The sequence below is a fragment of the Heliangelus exortis genome, chromosome 2, assembly GCF_036169615.1.
Source record: "Heliangelus exortis chromosome 2, bHelExo1.hap1, whole genome shotgun sequence".
In the NCBI taxonomy this organism is placed as follows: Eukaryota; Metazoa; Chordata; class Aves; order Apodiformes; family Trochilidae; genus Heliangelus; species Heliangelus exortis.
Genome location: NC_092423.1, coordinates 131,154,240 through 131,171,345, shown reverse-complemented (window position 1 = coordinate 131,171,345; position 17,106 = coordinate 131,154,240). Strand labels below are relative to the sequence as shown.

Below are 17,106 nucleotides of genomic sequence, written 5' to 3'. Positions count from 1 at the left end.
GATCTTGGATTTTCTACACTGCCACAGGTCTGTCCACCCAGTTTTGGAAGATATTACCTCAAATTAATGACAATCCTAAAAGTAAAGGAATGCATTTGAACTTTGAAATGGTTATATTTGTATCCAGGAAGCCCTTTGAAAAGGAGTTCCTCATGTGAAGCAAGACAGCAATGAGGCATGGGCTGCAGTCTGAGAAAGGGCTGCAGAGCACTTTGGGTTGGCTTGCAGAAACCAGAGGTCTACAGGCACCATAGCTGGCACATACAAAACCTGTGGATACAAGAGGATTTGGCTACAGAAACTAATTAATTGTTCCAGGACACTCAACAGTTGCACAAAACTTCCTGTCTTGGAGGAGAGACAGAGAGGGACAGAGTCACAGCTCAGTGATGACAGATCTGGATGTGCACAGCTGCTGTGGCTCTGCTTGGTGAATGTAGTGGTGAAGCCTGGAGACCACAGCATTCCCGAGACCCTGTTTCTCACATCCCCACTGGTGGCCTGATCTCAGTGGAGAAGCACAACAGCTCACTGCAAGCAGAGCTGGGGAGCTTCTGGACAGCACCCAACCTCCTCTGCTCACTGATAACCCATTGCCTCCAAAAAGCCCATGGACTTACAGGAGCTGCTGGGGAATCAATGGGGTAATCCCATAGGTACCCTGAGGATACTTCAACAGATAAACTCTTGCATTCAAATTATTCTATGTGCTAAAATAAAAATCTTAATTGACCTGCATCAACAGCTGACCAATGGCAGTGGAAAGGGTCTGAATCCCTGGTTCTTGTGGAGATGAGATCATGTTTGGTCAGAAAAAGCAAAGATGTACCAGACTCCTGAGAAGAAAAATGTCTTTTCAAGTCCTTCTTTGTATTCAATTTTTTAATGAGAGATGCTCATCTAACTACACTTTTGTGAGGCATGGTTTTGTTCCTAGTGTGGTTTCCTGACTTCTGTCCTTGTAATTTTGCTGTAATTACAGCACCTCTTGGTTGATTGAAAATCTCACTTATGAAGTCCCAATTTCCCATTGCCAAGTAAAGAAACTTTCAGTATGTGTGATCTAAAATTGAATGCTGCCGAGGCTGAATTAATTTAAAAGGTGAAGTCCTTCCTTGTTTTTTATTGTGTTCTCTTGGGTTTTCCTACTGGCTTGGTGACTTTCCATTTCTCTCCATACGGAACTTTATCCTGACTATCAGTTTTTCTCCCAGTGTCCATTCTTGGGATAATCTTGCCTATTAAAAATCACATTTTAAGAAAAATATCTCCAGTTAATTTCCATGGTGAGTTCTGACTTCAGACAGCCCCATACATTTGCATCTGACCTGCTCAGTGGCATGTCACACCCCTGCCAGTGCCACATCACACCCCTGTCAGTGCCACATCACACCCCTGTCAGTGCCACCTCCTCACATTTCACTGAATGATTGTTAAACCCTGCTGTGCATCCACTTGTTTTTCAGTCAGAAGTCTGGGTCGCAGCCCTGTCTGTAGAAATGTGAAAGGAGAGCAAGTCCCAGAGAGGGCTGTGCCCCGGAGGGAACATCAGTGACTCAGACTCTGTGTCAAGAAACATGTTCAGCAGCTTCAGCATCCTCAAATCCTTCATCTTCAGCTGGGTCATTCAAGACTTGCATGCACTCTTAGACAGTAGGTATGATACCACTGGACCTGGCTCTGGAGGGAATGCAGCTTCCCAAGAAGCTTAAGCCATCAACTAATTAGCTAATTTACTAATAATTTTGTCCAGGACCTTATCTGGCACTGTCTTATTGCTGTACCCATGTAATTTCTTGTGATGCAGTTTCATGTGGTCAGGCAAAACATAGCAAAGATAAACCATGTTATACATTATCTTCATAAAACTATAGAGACTTTGGAAGGATGTTTCACAGACAACCAACACAGAACATGCTTTTCATCTGTTTAAGATCCCTTTGGTGGTCATGTTTAATGATACCACTATCACCTCTTGTTTCTCTTCACATTGTACATCAAATGTGTAATACATTTACCTTGTATGTAAAATCTGAGTGTATTCCTCTCCACTTAACACACCTGATGTTCCCTCATGACTCCACTGCCACACCTTAGAGTGTGCTCCCTGGGCTGAAAAGGAGGTGCCCATCTAGCACGACCCTTCCATAAAACTTTCTTCCACATAATTCTCCTTGCAGAAACAATTCTCCTCTCCAGCTTCTGTTTGCACTGAGAAACCCACTGTGAGCTATTTAATGAAGGTAGTTCTTTATGTGTTTAAAGAGATTGCTATGCTTGTCATTAGTTTAACTAGTAAGACCTCAAATAAAGCAAACTTTTTTTTATTTAGTTTTGATGAACAAAGTTGAAATACAGGTAATAGGCATTAATGAAGAACTCAGATATAAATGTCCCCAGAATTTTTTTAATCCTTTAATTTCATGAGAAACTTCTTTACAGAAAGGGTTGTTAAGAACTAGAACTGGGTTCCCAAGGAGGTGGTTGAGTCTCCATCCCTGAACGTGTTTCATTTCCCCAGGTGCCTGGGGACACAGTTTAGTGGTGGGTCACCAGGAATAGGATAACAGGGTTAGGATGAGCTCAGACTCAATGATCTTGAAGGTCTTTTCCAGCCTGAGCAATTCTATGATTCTAATTATACTTTGCATCTCAAGTGCTTTTTAAAATGAAGTAAAATCTAGATGATATACAGAAGCATTTTTCATAGGTGTACACCAGAAAGACACTCCAAGTTCCTCTAGAAATAAAAAGCAGGTAGCTCACAAAGGTGTGGTATAGACTGCCCAACTTCTGTTTTTCTAATTACACTTAAACTCTAGTCTACTTAAAATCAAGCTAAATATGATGGGGACAATACAAAATGACAAAAATACCAGACCAAAACAAAAAAACAAGGAAGCAAGAAACCAATCAAAAACAAAATAACAAAACAACAAAACCAAAGAAAACAAAACCCCAAACAAAACAAGTGAAAGAATGAGTGCAAAAAAGGTAATGCACAGGAAATAACATTTATTCTTGTGAGACTCCAAAATACCTTTGGTGCCAGCCATCTGAATTACTCTGAATACCAGTGGTTAATACAGGCAGAGATCTTTACCACTGAACAGAGGCAAACAGAGAGCAGTCAGATACCTTCAAAGACTGATTCAACAAGCAGGCAGTGTCAAGGGAGGGAGGGAACATTTCTCCTTTGATGAGGGGCCTTCTGAAATTGCACATTGAGACTGGGTGGTCAGACTTCAAAGAGAAACATAATTCCCCATCCTATTCAGCTGCTGCTTTTTCCACTGCTTTTGCAGAATGTTAAACTTTATTAAAGTTAAGTTCAACTTTTTTTTTTTTTCTTACCTCTGAAATTCAATTAGATTTGACCATCTTTAAAACAAGTATATCCTGCATCCAGTATAGAAAAAGACCCAGCACTTCTCTGTAAATCAGCTGAACATTTGGCAAAGAAAAAAGTATTATGCTTCAGTTTGTTAGTATTCCATACCTAAACAGATTTTATATAAATATATATATTTAAAACAGCAAAAGGATTTAAAGATACTTTAAATCCCACAGATATTTCCTTATTATCTGTTAATAGCACCTTTCAGGTATCCAAATAGAAACTAAATACCCTATTTGTCCATATCCTGGGTTAATTTTGCAAACTTGGACCATTTTTTTCAACATATGTGCGGAGTTTTTCTTTATACTCCAAGTTAACTATGTCCCAGTTTTTACTTAAAAATTAACAAAATAGGACAGTAAGGTAGAGCATACACAAATGTATCATAACACTACTGTAGCAGCAATCTCTGGTGCTGTTTATATCACAAATCAAGTATGATTTAGCACGATAAATTTATCTTGCTTGTTGAAAGGTTTTCTATGCCAATGCCACCTCAAAACTCAGCATAATGTGTATTTTGAAACAATTTAGGAAAGAGAGGCAAAAGACCATTTATGATATAACTAAGGGCTTAGAGAATTGTCCATACCCTTTATTCTAGCTTTCTCCAAACAAAGGCAGAAAATGACACTGAAGTATCTGCATCAGTCTTGTAAAAATTGTTTGATATTCGGTGCATCTTTCTGAAGACAGAGAGTCCCAAATTACTAAAGCTGATGGAGCTTCTCTATAGTCCATTGCTGCAAGGCATCCATGCCCTGATTTACCTCTGCACCTCTCTTCTTTCAGTTTCTTTTCCAGCATTTTTATGGGCATTCAAATAGCTCTTAAACTTTCCAGTTATCACATGAGTTTTTCAAGATCAAAGCACCCAGGAAGAGTCTCTTTAGGTTACCTTGGATAGTCACATTCCACGAATTATTTCTGGCACAGCAGCACTGGCTCACACATTTGTTACAGTCCCATTGTAGCACTGATGCATTTCACTTCCAATGAATGTTATGTTTGCTGCTTAGTTAGGATGTCACAGTTCTTTAAAAAATGTGTCTATTTTTAAGCCCAGAGTGTTGCTTTAACTTCAAGATTACTTTGTATTTACCTTTTTTAGAGCAGTTACCACAAAAGCTTTACTTTTTCTGAACTACCTAAAAGAGGGAATAATAGTATTAAATAAATGTTAAATGTTTATGAACATTTTAAGAAGGTTGCAGCAAGAGCATGGTGTGGAAATACCTGTTCTGTGTAATCTAAAGGAGGACTTCAATGAGAGGTCATGGAAGAAAGAAAGAAGGAAACCTTGCAATGAAAGGATTAGTTGAATTTTTCACTCCTTCCTAGCTGCCTGTGTTCATGTGAATAATTCCCAGCGTTGTTCTGTCTCAGCTTCTCACACAGGAGACATAAAAACACTGCAATGCTTACTGCCTCACATAGCTCTAAGAAAAAACACATCAAAGTGACCTAGATTTAAAAATCCAACAGTAATTGAACATCAAGCATGCTCGTAAGAAATACCAACTCAGAAGCTCTTGCTATACAACAGTATATTTTATTACTAACAAAGATGGGAATAATGGAACTACTGAGCATGTGTGTAAAGTTACCCCTCTACAAACAAGACTAGAAGAATGAAGGGTACTTGCTGTGCATTTTCACAGGAGGTTTTTCAGATCTTTCTCACTGTCCTTCTCAGTAGCAAGAATTATGGGGAAATTATAAAAGAAATAGCATGTAATACGTAAGGCAATAAATTACAAATATTAAAAGACAGATGTTGCAGTGTAAAGGTAAATACATTCTATTTTTAATACATGGATAAAACAAGTCACTTTGGTTTATCAGTACTGTAGCTCCTGTTGATTCAGCATTTAAATGACCTTTGTACCATGCCATTTTGCTTGATTGTTCAAAGGATCACCATGAATGCTGCTCTAATTGGAATACAGTAATTTCTCTGCATAATATAAAAATATTAATAATCAAATGCATGATGCTGAAGAGTCTTACAAAATGCATTGACATTTAGGTGTAGAAAACAGCAGTCCTTGCTCCAAATTATCTCAAGTAATAAACTACAATGACTTCATTGGAGACAGCTTTTCTTAAGAGCCAAACAAAGAAATTCTTATTCACATCAGTAGTACTTGCTCCTGAGAAGCACCCTATTGTAAGAAAGGCTACATGTATTATTAAGGCATTTTTGATTTAAAGAAAATATATTGCAGTAGCATAAGGAAACTAAGCTTTGTAGAAAAAGTATCTTGTTTTCAGTAAATATATGGTTAACCCAGCCTGCATAGAAATAACTCAACAGTTTCTTTTCTGCAAGATATTTCTCTACAGAATTAAAAACATATTAAGTTACTTGCATAGAAACAAAATGAAACATACACTTTCAGTGCAGCTCAGTAAAAGAACCCAATGTGTAAGCTTTGGATTCTGTCCCCCATGCTGCCAGGAATTGGAAGTGTTTTCTTCTTTGGCACAAGGCACTGGAGCACCACACCAGGAGGGACTCAAAGAAGCATTTTTCTTTTTAAGCAGTGCTGCATCTAACACATCATCCCTGTAACAGGATGCAGAGATGTCTGACCAGTTTTGCTCCTAATGCACAGTGAATGGTACATGTTATACATAAAGGTACAACCTACTTTACTCAGAACTAAGTAACATTGTCTGATGACCACATTACTGCTGACTTTAGTAACAACTAAGAGAAGCATGTTAACTTTTACCAAGTTTGTACAATACATACAAAACAATAAGTACTAAATATTGACCTTATTGTTAACCAGTTATTTACAAAATTAATTTTTATGTACAAAATAAATCACAACAGTTCCAGATTCCCTTTCATATTCAGTGTACAAGCTACCATAAAACAGTGCTATAACTGATACATCATGATACATAATTTAGAAAGTATTTCTAAAATTTGTGTATCCCTTATCAAAGTGATGCTGTTTAATATGTATTAAAAGAGTGACAAAATTGTCAAGGTTTAAAAAAATATCAAAGATGCAGATGGAACTTTTATGACTTTTTGAAAAATAATAGTGCTTTTTTAGCATTATTTTAATGCGATTCATTAGAAAGTGTACTTTATATTTGGAGCAATATTTGTTTCTCTCATCTTTTTCATAAATTACTGCTAGTCAGTCCAGCAGTGTCCTAGAGAACTTCAATTTCCATTATTCCTGGATGGGATTAAATAGAGCACATTATTGCTAGGTGTCCCCACAATAGAACTTCCATTTAAGTGCAAAGCAAGATGTGTGTTTTTTAATAAGGCACAGACTATACGTTATATCCAGTGTAACACAGAATCCATATTGGTTTTATATAATGAAAAATGTTCATATAAAATTTCAGTCTTTTAAGGGTTAGAACTGTTTCCTGAATCCAACTCTCTTCTGGTGTCTGAAGCCGAGTAGACAAGTAGTGACACAGACCCTGACTGTGAGACATCAGGTATTTGGGAACAGCTGCTTTGTAGTGGAGGAGATTCAATAAAATCATTTTTAGGAGTTATTCTGTAAATAATGAGAAATAAGACACTGAAAGTCAATTTTAAGCTCAGGGAATTACTGAAAAAAAATATATTTTTAGTGATGAAATTACAATATATCTTAAGCTCCATTCTTTTCAAGAGAACACAATATATTCTGCATACTTTTCCAAGCCAAGGGTCACATTGCTATTTTTTAGGCTTGTCACCTCTCAAAATAATTGCACTGGAGCCACAGATTTCTAAAGATCACTGTTCAACAGTACAAAAATATCCTACAAGCTGAAGCTCCAACACTCAACGCTTAAAAGGAAAAAACCACTCAAAATTATAAAATACTCCTTATGGTAAAGATAGATGGCTGTATGAAAGTTTGCAAGACTTGCAGTACTCCGGACAGCCACTGGGGGTTAACTGTGTGCTGATAGTACACTGATTCTTCCCAGAGAAGAAACAGGCAACTTACCAAAATAGTGGCAATACACATAAACAAGCAAAAATTGAGCTAAAGAGCCTTACCTTCCTTCACCAAGTCTCTTCATACTCTCAGCCACACTACTTATATCACACAAGCTATCTGCTTTGTTTCTTCTTTCCACCTGATCCATGGTCAGTTTAGAACTAGATAACATTTGATCTCCACTGTTTTCACCTTCCTCGACTCTCTGGGCTGATGTTCCATCTGCCTCGATCTCTTTCTCAGATGTCTCTGGGGAGGTCTTAATTTCTGCAACATTTTCATGGCTTAAGTAATCATGATTAGTGATTGCTACTGCAGAAGTTCCATGATTTGTTGTGCCACCCGTGCTCGTCCCCATTGACTTGGAAATGACTTTCAGTCTGTGTGAAGTTGATTTGTAGTGCTTCTTTTTATGTTTAACTTTGGAATTGTGCCTCAAGAAAAATTCACATGATTCTTGTAGCACTCTTCGACTCTCACTGATTGGACTGAAAGAAAATACAAGCACATTACTGAAAGAAGAGAAAACCTTAGATACAATGTACTGTGGTTTTATACACAAAAAAACCACAAGAGAAGAACAAAGAATGACGCAATCTGAGCTGGATATTAATGACTATGAGAGAAAAAAATTCAGTGAAAAGAGGAGATTAAAAATCTGATTATAATGGCTCCAAAATAATTATGTCTATGGAACAATTAAATAACACAGATTTCTACAGTCCTTACTTCTGCAAGTAAATCCAATGACTTCAGCAGATTAGTCATCTAAGAGAGAAAAGCAGGATTAGCTCATAAACAGCTGTATTACCAAATTAAGTTTATGAAAGTAAACCTTGTTAAATTAAAAAAAAAAAAAAAAAAGGTAAGCATTATAAAATTGACTTAATTATTTTTAAATTCTTATAGCTGAAAGCAGTTAACATGTGAAATACAAGACAAATTAGACAGGAAATGGAAAAAGGGGAGAGAGGGAAAGGAAACCGTAAGCCCACCATCAAGGAATGCAAATGTAAAATAAAAGGAGCTTAAGGACTGCTGCCTTGAGAAATCCAAAGAACTAAAAATATCTCAAAACACAGTATAATTTATGAGTAACACAGATGATCGTAAAAGAAAGAATCAAGGAACAAAAAGGAATGGAAAAAATGACAGCTATAAGAAATGGAAACGACATTTATAATCTGTTGAAATCTATAGAAATAAATATGCTAATATTAAGTAATAAACCTGAAGTATTCTGCTTCAGGAAAAAAATAAAAAAGAACAGTAGGCTAATACAATAAAAGTGATACTAAGGATGGTTCAATAAAAATTAATTTTAAAACATGACAAGACTGGCAGAGTAGAAAAGCAGAGGATGTTGCTATTGCATAATAGCAAACACAGCTAAGTACTGTGCCAAATGAAGTAGTCAGAACACATGAAAGGATTTAAACTGATGGCTGAAATCATCTTCCCTCATTTGACTGAATGCTAAATGAAACAATGTCTTCTGCTCTATGAAAGAGAACAAATCAGCAGAGGAAAATATTTCTTTATCTTCCAAGAATGTTGTCAAAAATTCATTGCACATATAAAACTTCCACAGATTCCAATGGAATTTTGCTGATGCCCATATGCAGCCATTAGAATGCAAAAAAGAAAGGGTCTAAGGACAACATTTTGATTACTTGAGCTATAATTGAAGAAATATGTCTGAAATACTATTAATTTTCAAGTATACACTTTTAAAAAATAATAAAAAAAAATGTTCTTACTCTCTTTTACGATTCCTGTTGAAGAAATTGGCCCATTCAGAACAAGTTTTTTTGCTTCCCACCCAGAAGACTGGAGATATGCCAACAATTAATGTCAGCAAATATTTCATCAGAAACAAAAATATTTCTGGTCTTGCTAGTGCCTTTGCCTGGAAGATAATAAAGTTTAATAAATGTAAAGAATAAAATATACTTGTTGATTTATTTTTTAAACTCAGAAAACAAGCAAGTTATGTAAATGAGGTACTTTCTACTTTATGGTTGTTCTTTGTTGAGACTTGTACTGTGCACAAACATGAGACATGTACAGTCAAGTTGGACCTGGTAAATGTCTACAGCTGAATACACAGACAGATTAGTCAGAGGGAAATACTATTCTTTTAAATTGAAAGATAATTTGGGAGGTAACAGTATTAGTAACCATGTTCTTCAGATAAGATTTATCCCTTCAACTTAAAAGAAACAGTAAATAGATGCACTGGGAGTTAATCAGAATAGACATGATCTTCAAGAAGCTGCAGGGCAATATAGTAATTTTCTACTTATTGCAAAATTGATCTACCTATTTGCAGAACGTGATCATAGCAGCCGAGACATTTAACTCGGCAGGAGATTATCTTTTGCTCCTATGCTGCTCTGTGACTTCAGCAGCAAGGGTATAGAGAATGTTTAAGAATGCAGAAGGATCAAGCCTCATCATTCCATAATGCTTGTGTTTATATTTCTCTTCTTAATGATGGTTTATTGCAGTGAAAACATAGATGGTAAGGGCAAAGCAATGAGAGATGACACAAGACACCTGCATTTCTCTTACTGATAGTGTCTTCTTTTATATTTGTTCTTAAATGGAAAAAAACAAACCACAAAATTACTTGTGATTGCAGGGAGCTTTATGTACTTATAAAAAATTTAGTCCATAGAGAATACTGAGTGTGGGCAGATTTACTTTAAAAGCCCTTCCAACAAATGTGTATTTAAGAGTCAAATGTTTAATATGAACACCTCCAGAATTTGAAGTGCTGTTGGCTTGCCTTCTTTTTTTTTTTTTTAATTTCTTCACATTACTGAAAATCAGCCTGCAAATGACAGCTATCATGGAACAAATATTCCAGGTTTCCAAGTTGTTTACACTTCTACACTTTGAAGAAAAGAAGAAGAACGTGATTTTATATCTATGGTTACAAGTAACATTTTAAATCCAATTTAGACTCAGTTTTTAAGAGTCATTATTCCAGCTTCGACTGAAATAGATGTAAATTAATCTTAGGTACTTTGATACTGAGCCAGGAACCAAATACTGAGCAACTACTTTTCAGAATACAAACCATGAGGAGTTATCTTCTCTCAACACAATTTGTAACATGAAGTTCAACTATTTTAAAGATTACATATTCCCTTAGAACTGTCAATTAGAAGTTAATTGCTGACTAGTATCAATTTGACTAGTGAAAGATTTCAAAAAATTATGATACCACCAATTCTGACAAAAAGTAACTAAGTATTGCATTTCTTGAATTGATTGATATGAAAATAATTTACTAACTGCACAGAAGATACAGTGATGCATAAGGGCATTTGCTAATTAACATTTCACTATTACTTATAAAGGAAACTGCTACTTGCCTGGTAAGGACAAGGAATATGGTACTGGTCACAGTGGTCAAACACCCAAGTCGTTTCCCAGATTTTTCGGTTCACCAGCTCATAGACATAGCATCCAAGAAGTGCTACAAGTGGTACCAAATATAAACCACTAAAAACTCCAATTCGGATCATAAATTTCTTTAGCTTCTCCTGGTTTCTGCCATCATGCTGTATGACTTGTCTCACATGATTTAAAGAAATAATACCAGCTAAGAGAAGAGAGAGACCGAAAAAAACACAAAGGCACAAAGGCAAAAGCACAAAGTACAGAGAGGCATCCAGATCATAGAGACCCACGAAACAAACTCCACTGATGTTGTCCCCCTCAACTTTGTTCATTGCAAGGAGCATAATGGTTAGAAAGCCAGGTATTCCCCATGCAACTGCATGGAACCACATGGCCTTCTGAGCAATAGCTTCACAGCTCCATTTTCTTCCTGCTGCAAGGAACCAAGTGATTGTAAGAATCACCCACCATATGGTCCCGGCCATAGTGAAAAAATACAAAACCATGAAAAGGAGAGTACAGGCTTTGTTCTGCGAGCCAAGAACAACTGTTTCACCAATTTCTAACTTATCATCTGCCTCGTTACAGGCTGTTCTGTTCCCAAGTAAAAACCCAATGAAGTACATTAGAGAGACTATGCTGTAACAGACAGAGTAATATATGATTGGCCTCTCTGGGTACCTGAACCTTTTAACATCGATCAGAAAAGTCAGGAACGTGAAAAGCGTAGCACAAAGACAAAAGATTGAAACTATTCCAATGAAGCTTTTTGCAACATCCAATTCATAATTTTTGAAGTACATATTGGGACATGGGGGTGCACACTGGTCAATTCCTAGGAACTTGTAGCCTTGTCCACCAGCAGTGTGTAGGTGTCGTGGACACCAGAAGCCATAATCCCTTCGGGTCTGGCTTGGAGTCTTCTGAGTTCCGTGTATGTTTGTGGTTACGGCAGCAGTAGCAGGAACAGTTTCATCACAGTTGACAAGTCTACATGAACAAACAGAAAACAGAATATCTTAATACCTTTCTTTCTAAACTACAGTTATTTCTCAGAACGATGAAAAAAAATCTGATTCTAAGCACTGTTAATCATTGTAGACAATGCAAAATGTGCATTATATGAAAAAATTCATGTGGCATTTTAAAAAACACTTCAAATATTTTCAGATTAGGCTATTGAAATACAGCTGTTTAACTGCTGTTCTCTATTGTTTTATTGCTTATAAAAGACTTATCAAATTGCAATTTTTCTTTTAGAGTCTTAAATTCTACTAAACTTTTGCATACGTACATAAGAATATTTACAGTAATTGTTTCCTTAAAACCTACATAACTATGGACTGTGTGAGACAGCAAACCATCTTCTCAAAATGCAAGATTCAATCAAGGAACATAAAAAAGAAGCCTGGCGGTACCTAGAGAAATAATTGTTGAATAGTATATTATTATTGTTAGGGTTTTTTTGTTTTGTTTTTTTGTTTTGTACTGTCGTGATATTTCATTGTCAGGAATACTGAAACTGTAGCTGAAGAAGACAAAAGCAGAAAAGATAAGCATTGGAAAATAATTGTCACTATTTTAGCAATTTTTTTTTTACAGCTCCAGAATGTTAATTTAAAAAGTGATCAAGGTTCAATTGTGCAAGGGGTTAATTGAACACAATACTTGACCTTTTTAAATGGTTAATATAGTACTAGCAGTGTCTGGCATATTTTCACACTAGGTTATGTAAGTATAACTCAAAATGGAGTATATATTTACATGCATTCCAAGCTTAAGCATAGATTTTAAAAGAACAAGTTTTGTATTCCAGCTTTTAAGGTAAGATTCTGTTATCAAAATGTTCTTTGTGCAATGCTATCATATGAGTCCCTCAGTGTCAGTCAGCAAGCTCAACTTGAGCTAAAAAACCCGCAACCTTTCGTTCTTTGTTTTTCTTTATCATCATGGTGCCCAAAGAAAACCAAACTAATCATTATGAAAACTGATTCTGTAGCAGATTCTTTCATTAACCATGGGCTGCACCAGACTGCATGGGAACAGCACAAACCTCATTCTCCCATGTCTTAATGGGTATTATGAATGTCTGTAAGAATACAAGAGTGTGAATCTCCAGATTCCAGTTACTGCCAATCCTCACACCAGCTCCTCTTCCACTGGCTAAAGCAGTATCTCTGCTGTTTTAAAGAACATGGACTTTTCTGTATCAGCTATTGGGCAGATATAATTTTCAGTAAATGCAATAGAATAATTTAAAGCTGCAGTGAATCCTGAAAAAAACTATTATTTGATTTTAAATGTCATTCGAAAAATGTGTCAAATAACTGGATTAACTTGTAATTTTCTTAGTATTTCAAAAGAATTTGTGAAGACCTGTGCTGCACTGAGTGCTGCTACTGCTACAAAGCTCTTACTAGATGGGAAAAGTTAATATCTTCTCATTTTATCCCCCCAACTCTTATTTTCTCTGCAGAACTAGGGGAATTAATGTCATTTGTCATACTCATTGTGATACTGATTTCTACCAAGGTTTGTGACACAGGACTATTGTCCCAACTCTCCCCCTTTCCTATCACAGATTAGCAGCTGCATGGGGGTTAGAAAAATTGATTTGAGGATCCACTCTCTGCTCCTTTCCTGCAATTCTTTCCCTAAAAATGTGTTAAAAAACCAAACCCGTCTGGCCTGAGTAATTTATAAACATCTGCAGTTGAAGGTCAGAACCTCAAAAAGGTTACACTGGAGTGGTATCAGTGGTTTCAATTTAATATATATATGGACTCATCTCTTGCCCATGTGTAGTATTTAACTGTCTTCTATCTGGAACAGACACCTGAACAACTTTGAGAAAAAGGTAAAAATTAAAAAAAGAAAGTTTTGCAGGCACCACAGAAAAAGCAACACAAAACTGAATTTGCACATTTAAGCAATCAAGAGTAAGATAAGGCTGTTTAATGCTCTGTGTCCATTCAAATACAGAATATTTATTTCATTATTTTATAAGAAATTACTTACAAAAACCCCTGTGAATTAAGTCAGATAATCCCTAGTTTAGGGATCAGAAACCAAAGCAAAATTTATGCTGTAACATTTATTATTTAAATTTTAAGAAACTTCTAGTAAAAAGCTTCCTTCTCCAGGTATCTGAATACTGAAAGGAACTGCCACAGAACCTTGTTGCAGAAAAGTCACATGCAGGAAATGCAGGTGATCATTTGAATGACAAAATAGTTTTAATTAAAAAATAGTCCCATGCTTAAGAACTGCAGAGTCACCAGTGATGGGGAAGTTACAGCAAGCTGATATTTAACATTCTGCCCCAGATTTTCAACTCAGTCTTGGTCAAATATGAAAATATGACCCCCACCACCTGTCAACATAGAAAATACCTGACCTGGTACATTCCAGCTCTTCAGGCCATGTGATTCCAAAAGTGTCTATCAACTGTTTACAGTCAGAATACACTTTCTCACAGAGGCTTCGACAAGGGTGAATCACATGAATTTGCTCCAGGCAGGCAGGGACAAAGGCTTTGCACAGAAACGTGTGGATATCTGGTGAACAGTGAAGATTCATAAGCGCAAAAAAGGGCTACAAGGAAGAAAAAGGTTTTGGTTAGCAATTTCAAAAAAATAATTAAAGGCATTAAAACTAACTTCCATCATTATGGCTCCCATCTGTTCATCTGTAGGCATGAAAAGACACAAAAAATCATGTTTGTTCAGAAGCTGTGAAAGAGAAAACCTGGCCTGAGTAACAAGAAGCTCTACTAGTGCTTCCAGCCCAGCCTCTGCCCCGGGGATCTTGGCCAATCTGTCAGTATTCAAACCTGGTATTTTTAAACATCCAAAAGGTATGACAAAACCACAAGATTTTTCAAAAATATAGCCAAACATAAAGTTCTTTCCTTTACCCATCAGCTTCTAAATAAGTGCCCTGAAAATTTTTAAAGGTGCTGTTCCCCTTGCAGTTCCTGTTAAGTTACATTTTCAGTCCTAAGTGTTATGTTGCATTCATCACCATCTTCTCTCATGCCAGAGAGGTTTGGGTTTTTTGATTAATGAGGTCCAAATGTTAATAATCCTCCTTTTTTTAAACATTGTGTTTCAAGATCTCAACATGACTGAGATTTTCTCTACCTGTATACTGAGCACTAGGTAGTCAATAGCTGATGACTGTTCACACTAGAGGATTCATAGAGTGCAACTTCCCCCACCTTTCATTCAGTACATCATTTACAGAAAAGCCTTTAAGAAATAAACAAACAAACAAAGCCCACCCTCTCTTCTCTACATTTTATCAACTTTATTATCAGGGTAACTTATTTTAGCTAAAATACTACTGTGCATGGAAACTTCAGCCAACCCAGAAGAGGTCAGCCATTTTTGCACGGGCTGTGTGCTTACAAGGGCAGCTTATTGAGGGAAGGAAGGAAGGAAGGACACGCTCACAGCATCACCAGCAGTGCTCCTGGGCTTCTGAGCGAGCCACATGCCTGAAGCAGTGGGGCCAGCAGAAGGGAGCAGAGGTGCTGGGGCTGTGAAAGCAGACTCTCCTCTTAGCCAAGCACAGGCAGAACTACAACTGAAGAAGCCATCCAGGGCTTGGTGGCCTCCTGGTGACTCTGGACACGTGGACATTAGAGCGCAGATGGGCAAAGGCCACCAGCTGCCAGGTAGGGGCAGTTCTTTTTTCGTAGGCTTTTTGATTAAATGCTTCTTGTATTTCAGGATAAAGCATCTTTGTATCACACAAACAGTCAAATTCATGCATCAGGAAAGCTGAAACAGCATTTCACAGAATCTCAGAATGGCAGAGGTTGGAAGGGAGCTCTGAAGATCATGTAGGCCACCCCCATGCTAGAGCAGGATCACCTAGAGTAGCTCAGACAGGAACACATCCAGACTGGGTTTCAGTGTCTCCAGAAAAGGAGACTCCACAACCTCTCTGGACAGCCTGTTCATGTGCTGTTACCCTTGCAGTAAGGAAGTTTTTCCTTGTGTTTAAGTTGAATTTCCTGGGTTCCAGTGTATGATCACTGTCCTGTCACTGAACACCACCAAGAAGAGTCTGGTCCCATCCTCCTGATACTCACTTTAGATATTTATAGACACTGATGAGATCTCTCCCTCAATCTTCTCCAGACTGAACAGACCCAGCTCTCTCAGTCCTTCCTTGTATGATAGATGCTCCAGTCCACTACTCATCTTTTTTAACACACTTTGAAACGTGCTGATAAACAGGGATGCTGCACAAAACTTCTGAAGAAGGCAAAACTTTACTAAAAGTAAGAATTTTATTTAAATCTTTGCCATCTATGTATCTCAAATACTCAACCACTGGGTGGTAAAGGAAAGATTAACTCCTGAGCCCAGAACAGTATCTTTATTTTTGTCAGCTTTTAACTGCCCCAAATATATATGCACCCATAACACAAGAGCAAGTTTTACCACTGGTTATGCAGTTCAAAAGGAAAGACATTAATAAATTTTCCCCTTCAAAAAGGAATGTCTACAAATCCACAAGGAATCTCAAAAACAAATACAGGAATGTGCGAGGAGCAATGAAGAGGGGGAATATAAGGTAGATTAATAACAGAAAAAATGCTTTATGAAAAATCAAAAAAATGTTGGCACCATCTTTCAGAGCACTCCAGCTGTGTGCCACATCTGCAGATGCTATTACAGCAGGCACACAGAGTCTGATCTCCACACTGGATGCCTGCTCAGGAACCCAACCTGGAGTATTTTATGACAAGGAGAGAAGTATAGCTCTGGTCTAATGTGCTCCAGTTCCCTGAGTTGCATTATTTCCTAAATGTTATGCAGCTTCAGATGAAAAAAAATAGAAAGGAGTTACGACTGAATGGATTAAATTTTCTCTGTTTTTTTTCCAGGTAAGTTATATTTGCTCCCAAGCTAAATTTATGTTAGCTCTGTCCTGCCTGGCACTTAGACCTAAATAAAGATAATAACCTGGGCAGTCATATAAAGCTCCTATAGAAATTGATTTTACTTTTGAAATTCAGTCTTACATAAAAGGTCTTGATTGTTATGAGTTGTTTGTTTTTTTTTTCCCTTAAACCACAGTTCATATCAGTTGATAAAAAATTAACTTTTTACAGCAAGTTTTGGGGTGTTAGGAACTTTTACAGACTGAGGTAAAACAGCAATATTTTCCCTAGAAACTAAGAATTTCTAGAATATTATATGAATAATCTATGAAACCAACTTAAACTAAAGACATATTTTACTACCTATTTTGATTATCAACTAAGAATTTTCCAATATAGCTAGTAAGGCTACATCTCTTAAGTTGGCT

General features: G+C 36.9%; 1 protein-coding gene across 3 annotated transcripts in view; it reads right to left on the bottom strand.

Moving 5' to 3' along the window:
- Window positions 1-4,932: 4,932 nt before the first annotated feature.
- The window catches only part of FZD6 (frizzled class receptor 6), a 28,617-nt gene continuing 16,443 nt past the window's right edge, over window positions 4,933-17,106 (bottom strand). For all 3 annotated transcript variants that reach the window (XM_071738096.1, XM_071738098.1, XM_071738097.1), the window contains exons 3-7: window positions 14,180-14,376; window positions 10,755-11,772; window positions 9,132-9,280; window positions 7,431-7,859; window positions 4,933-6,936 (exon numbers count right to left, since the gene is read on the bottom strand). In XM_071738096.1, coding sequence (XP_071594197.1) covers window positions 6,780-6,936; window positions 7,431-7,859; window positions 9,132-9,280; window positions 10,755-11,772; window positions 14,180-14,376 — 1,950 coding nt within the window. In that variant the 3' untranslated portion in view covers window positions 4,933-6,779. The remainder of the gene's footprint in view (window positions 6,937-7,430; window positions 7,860-9,131; window positions 9,281-10,754; window positions 11,773-14,179; window positions 14,377-17,106) is intronic.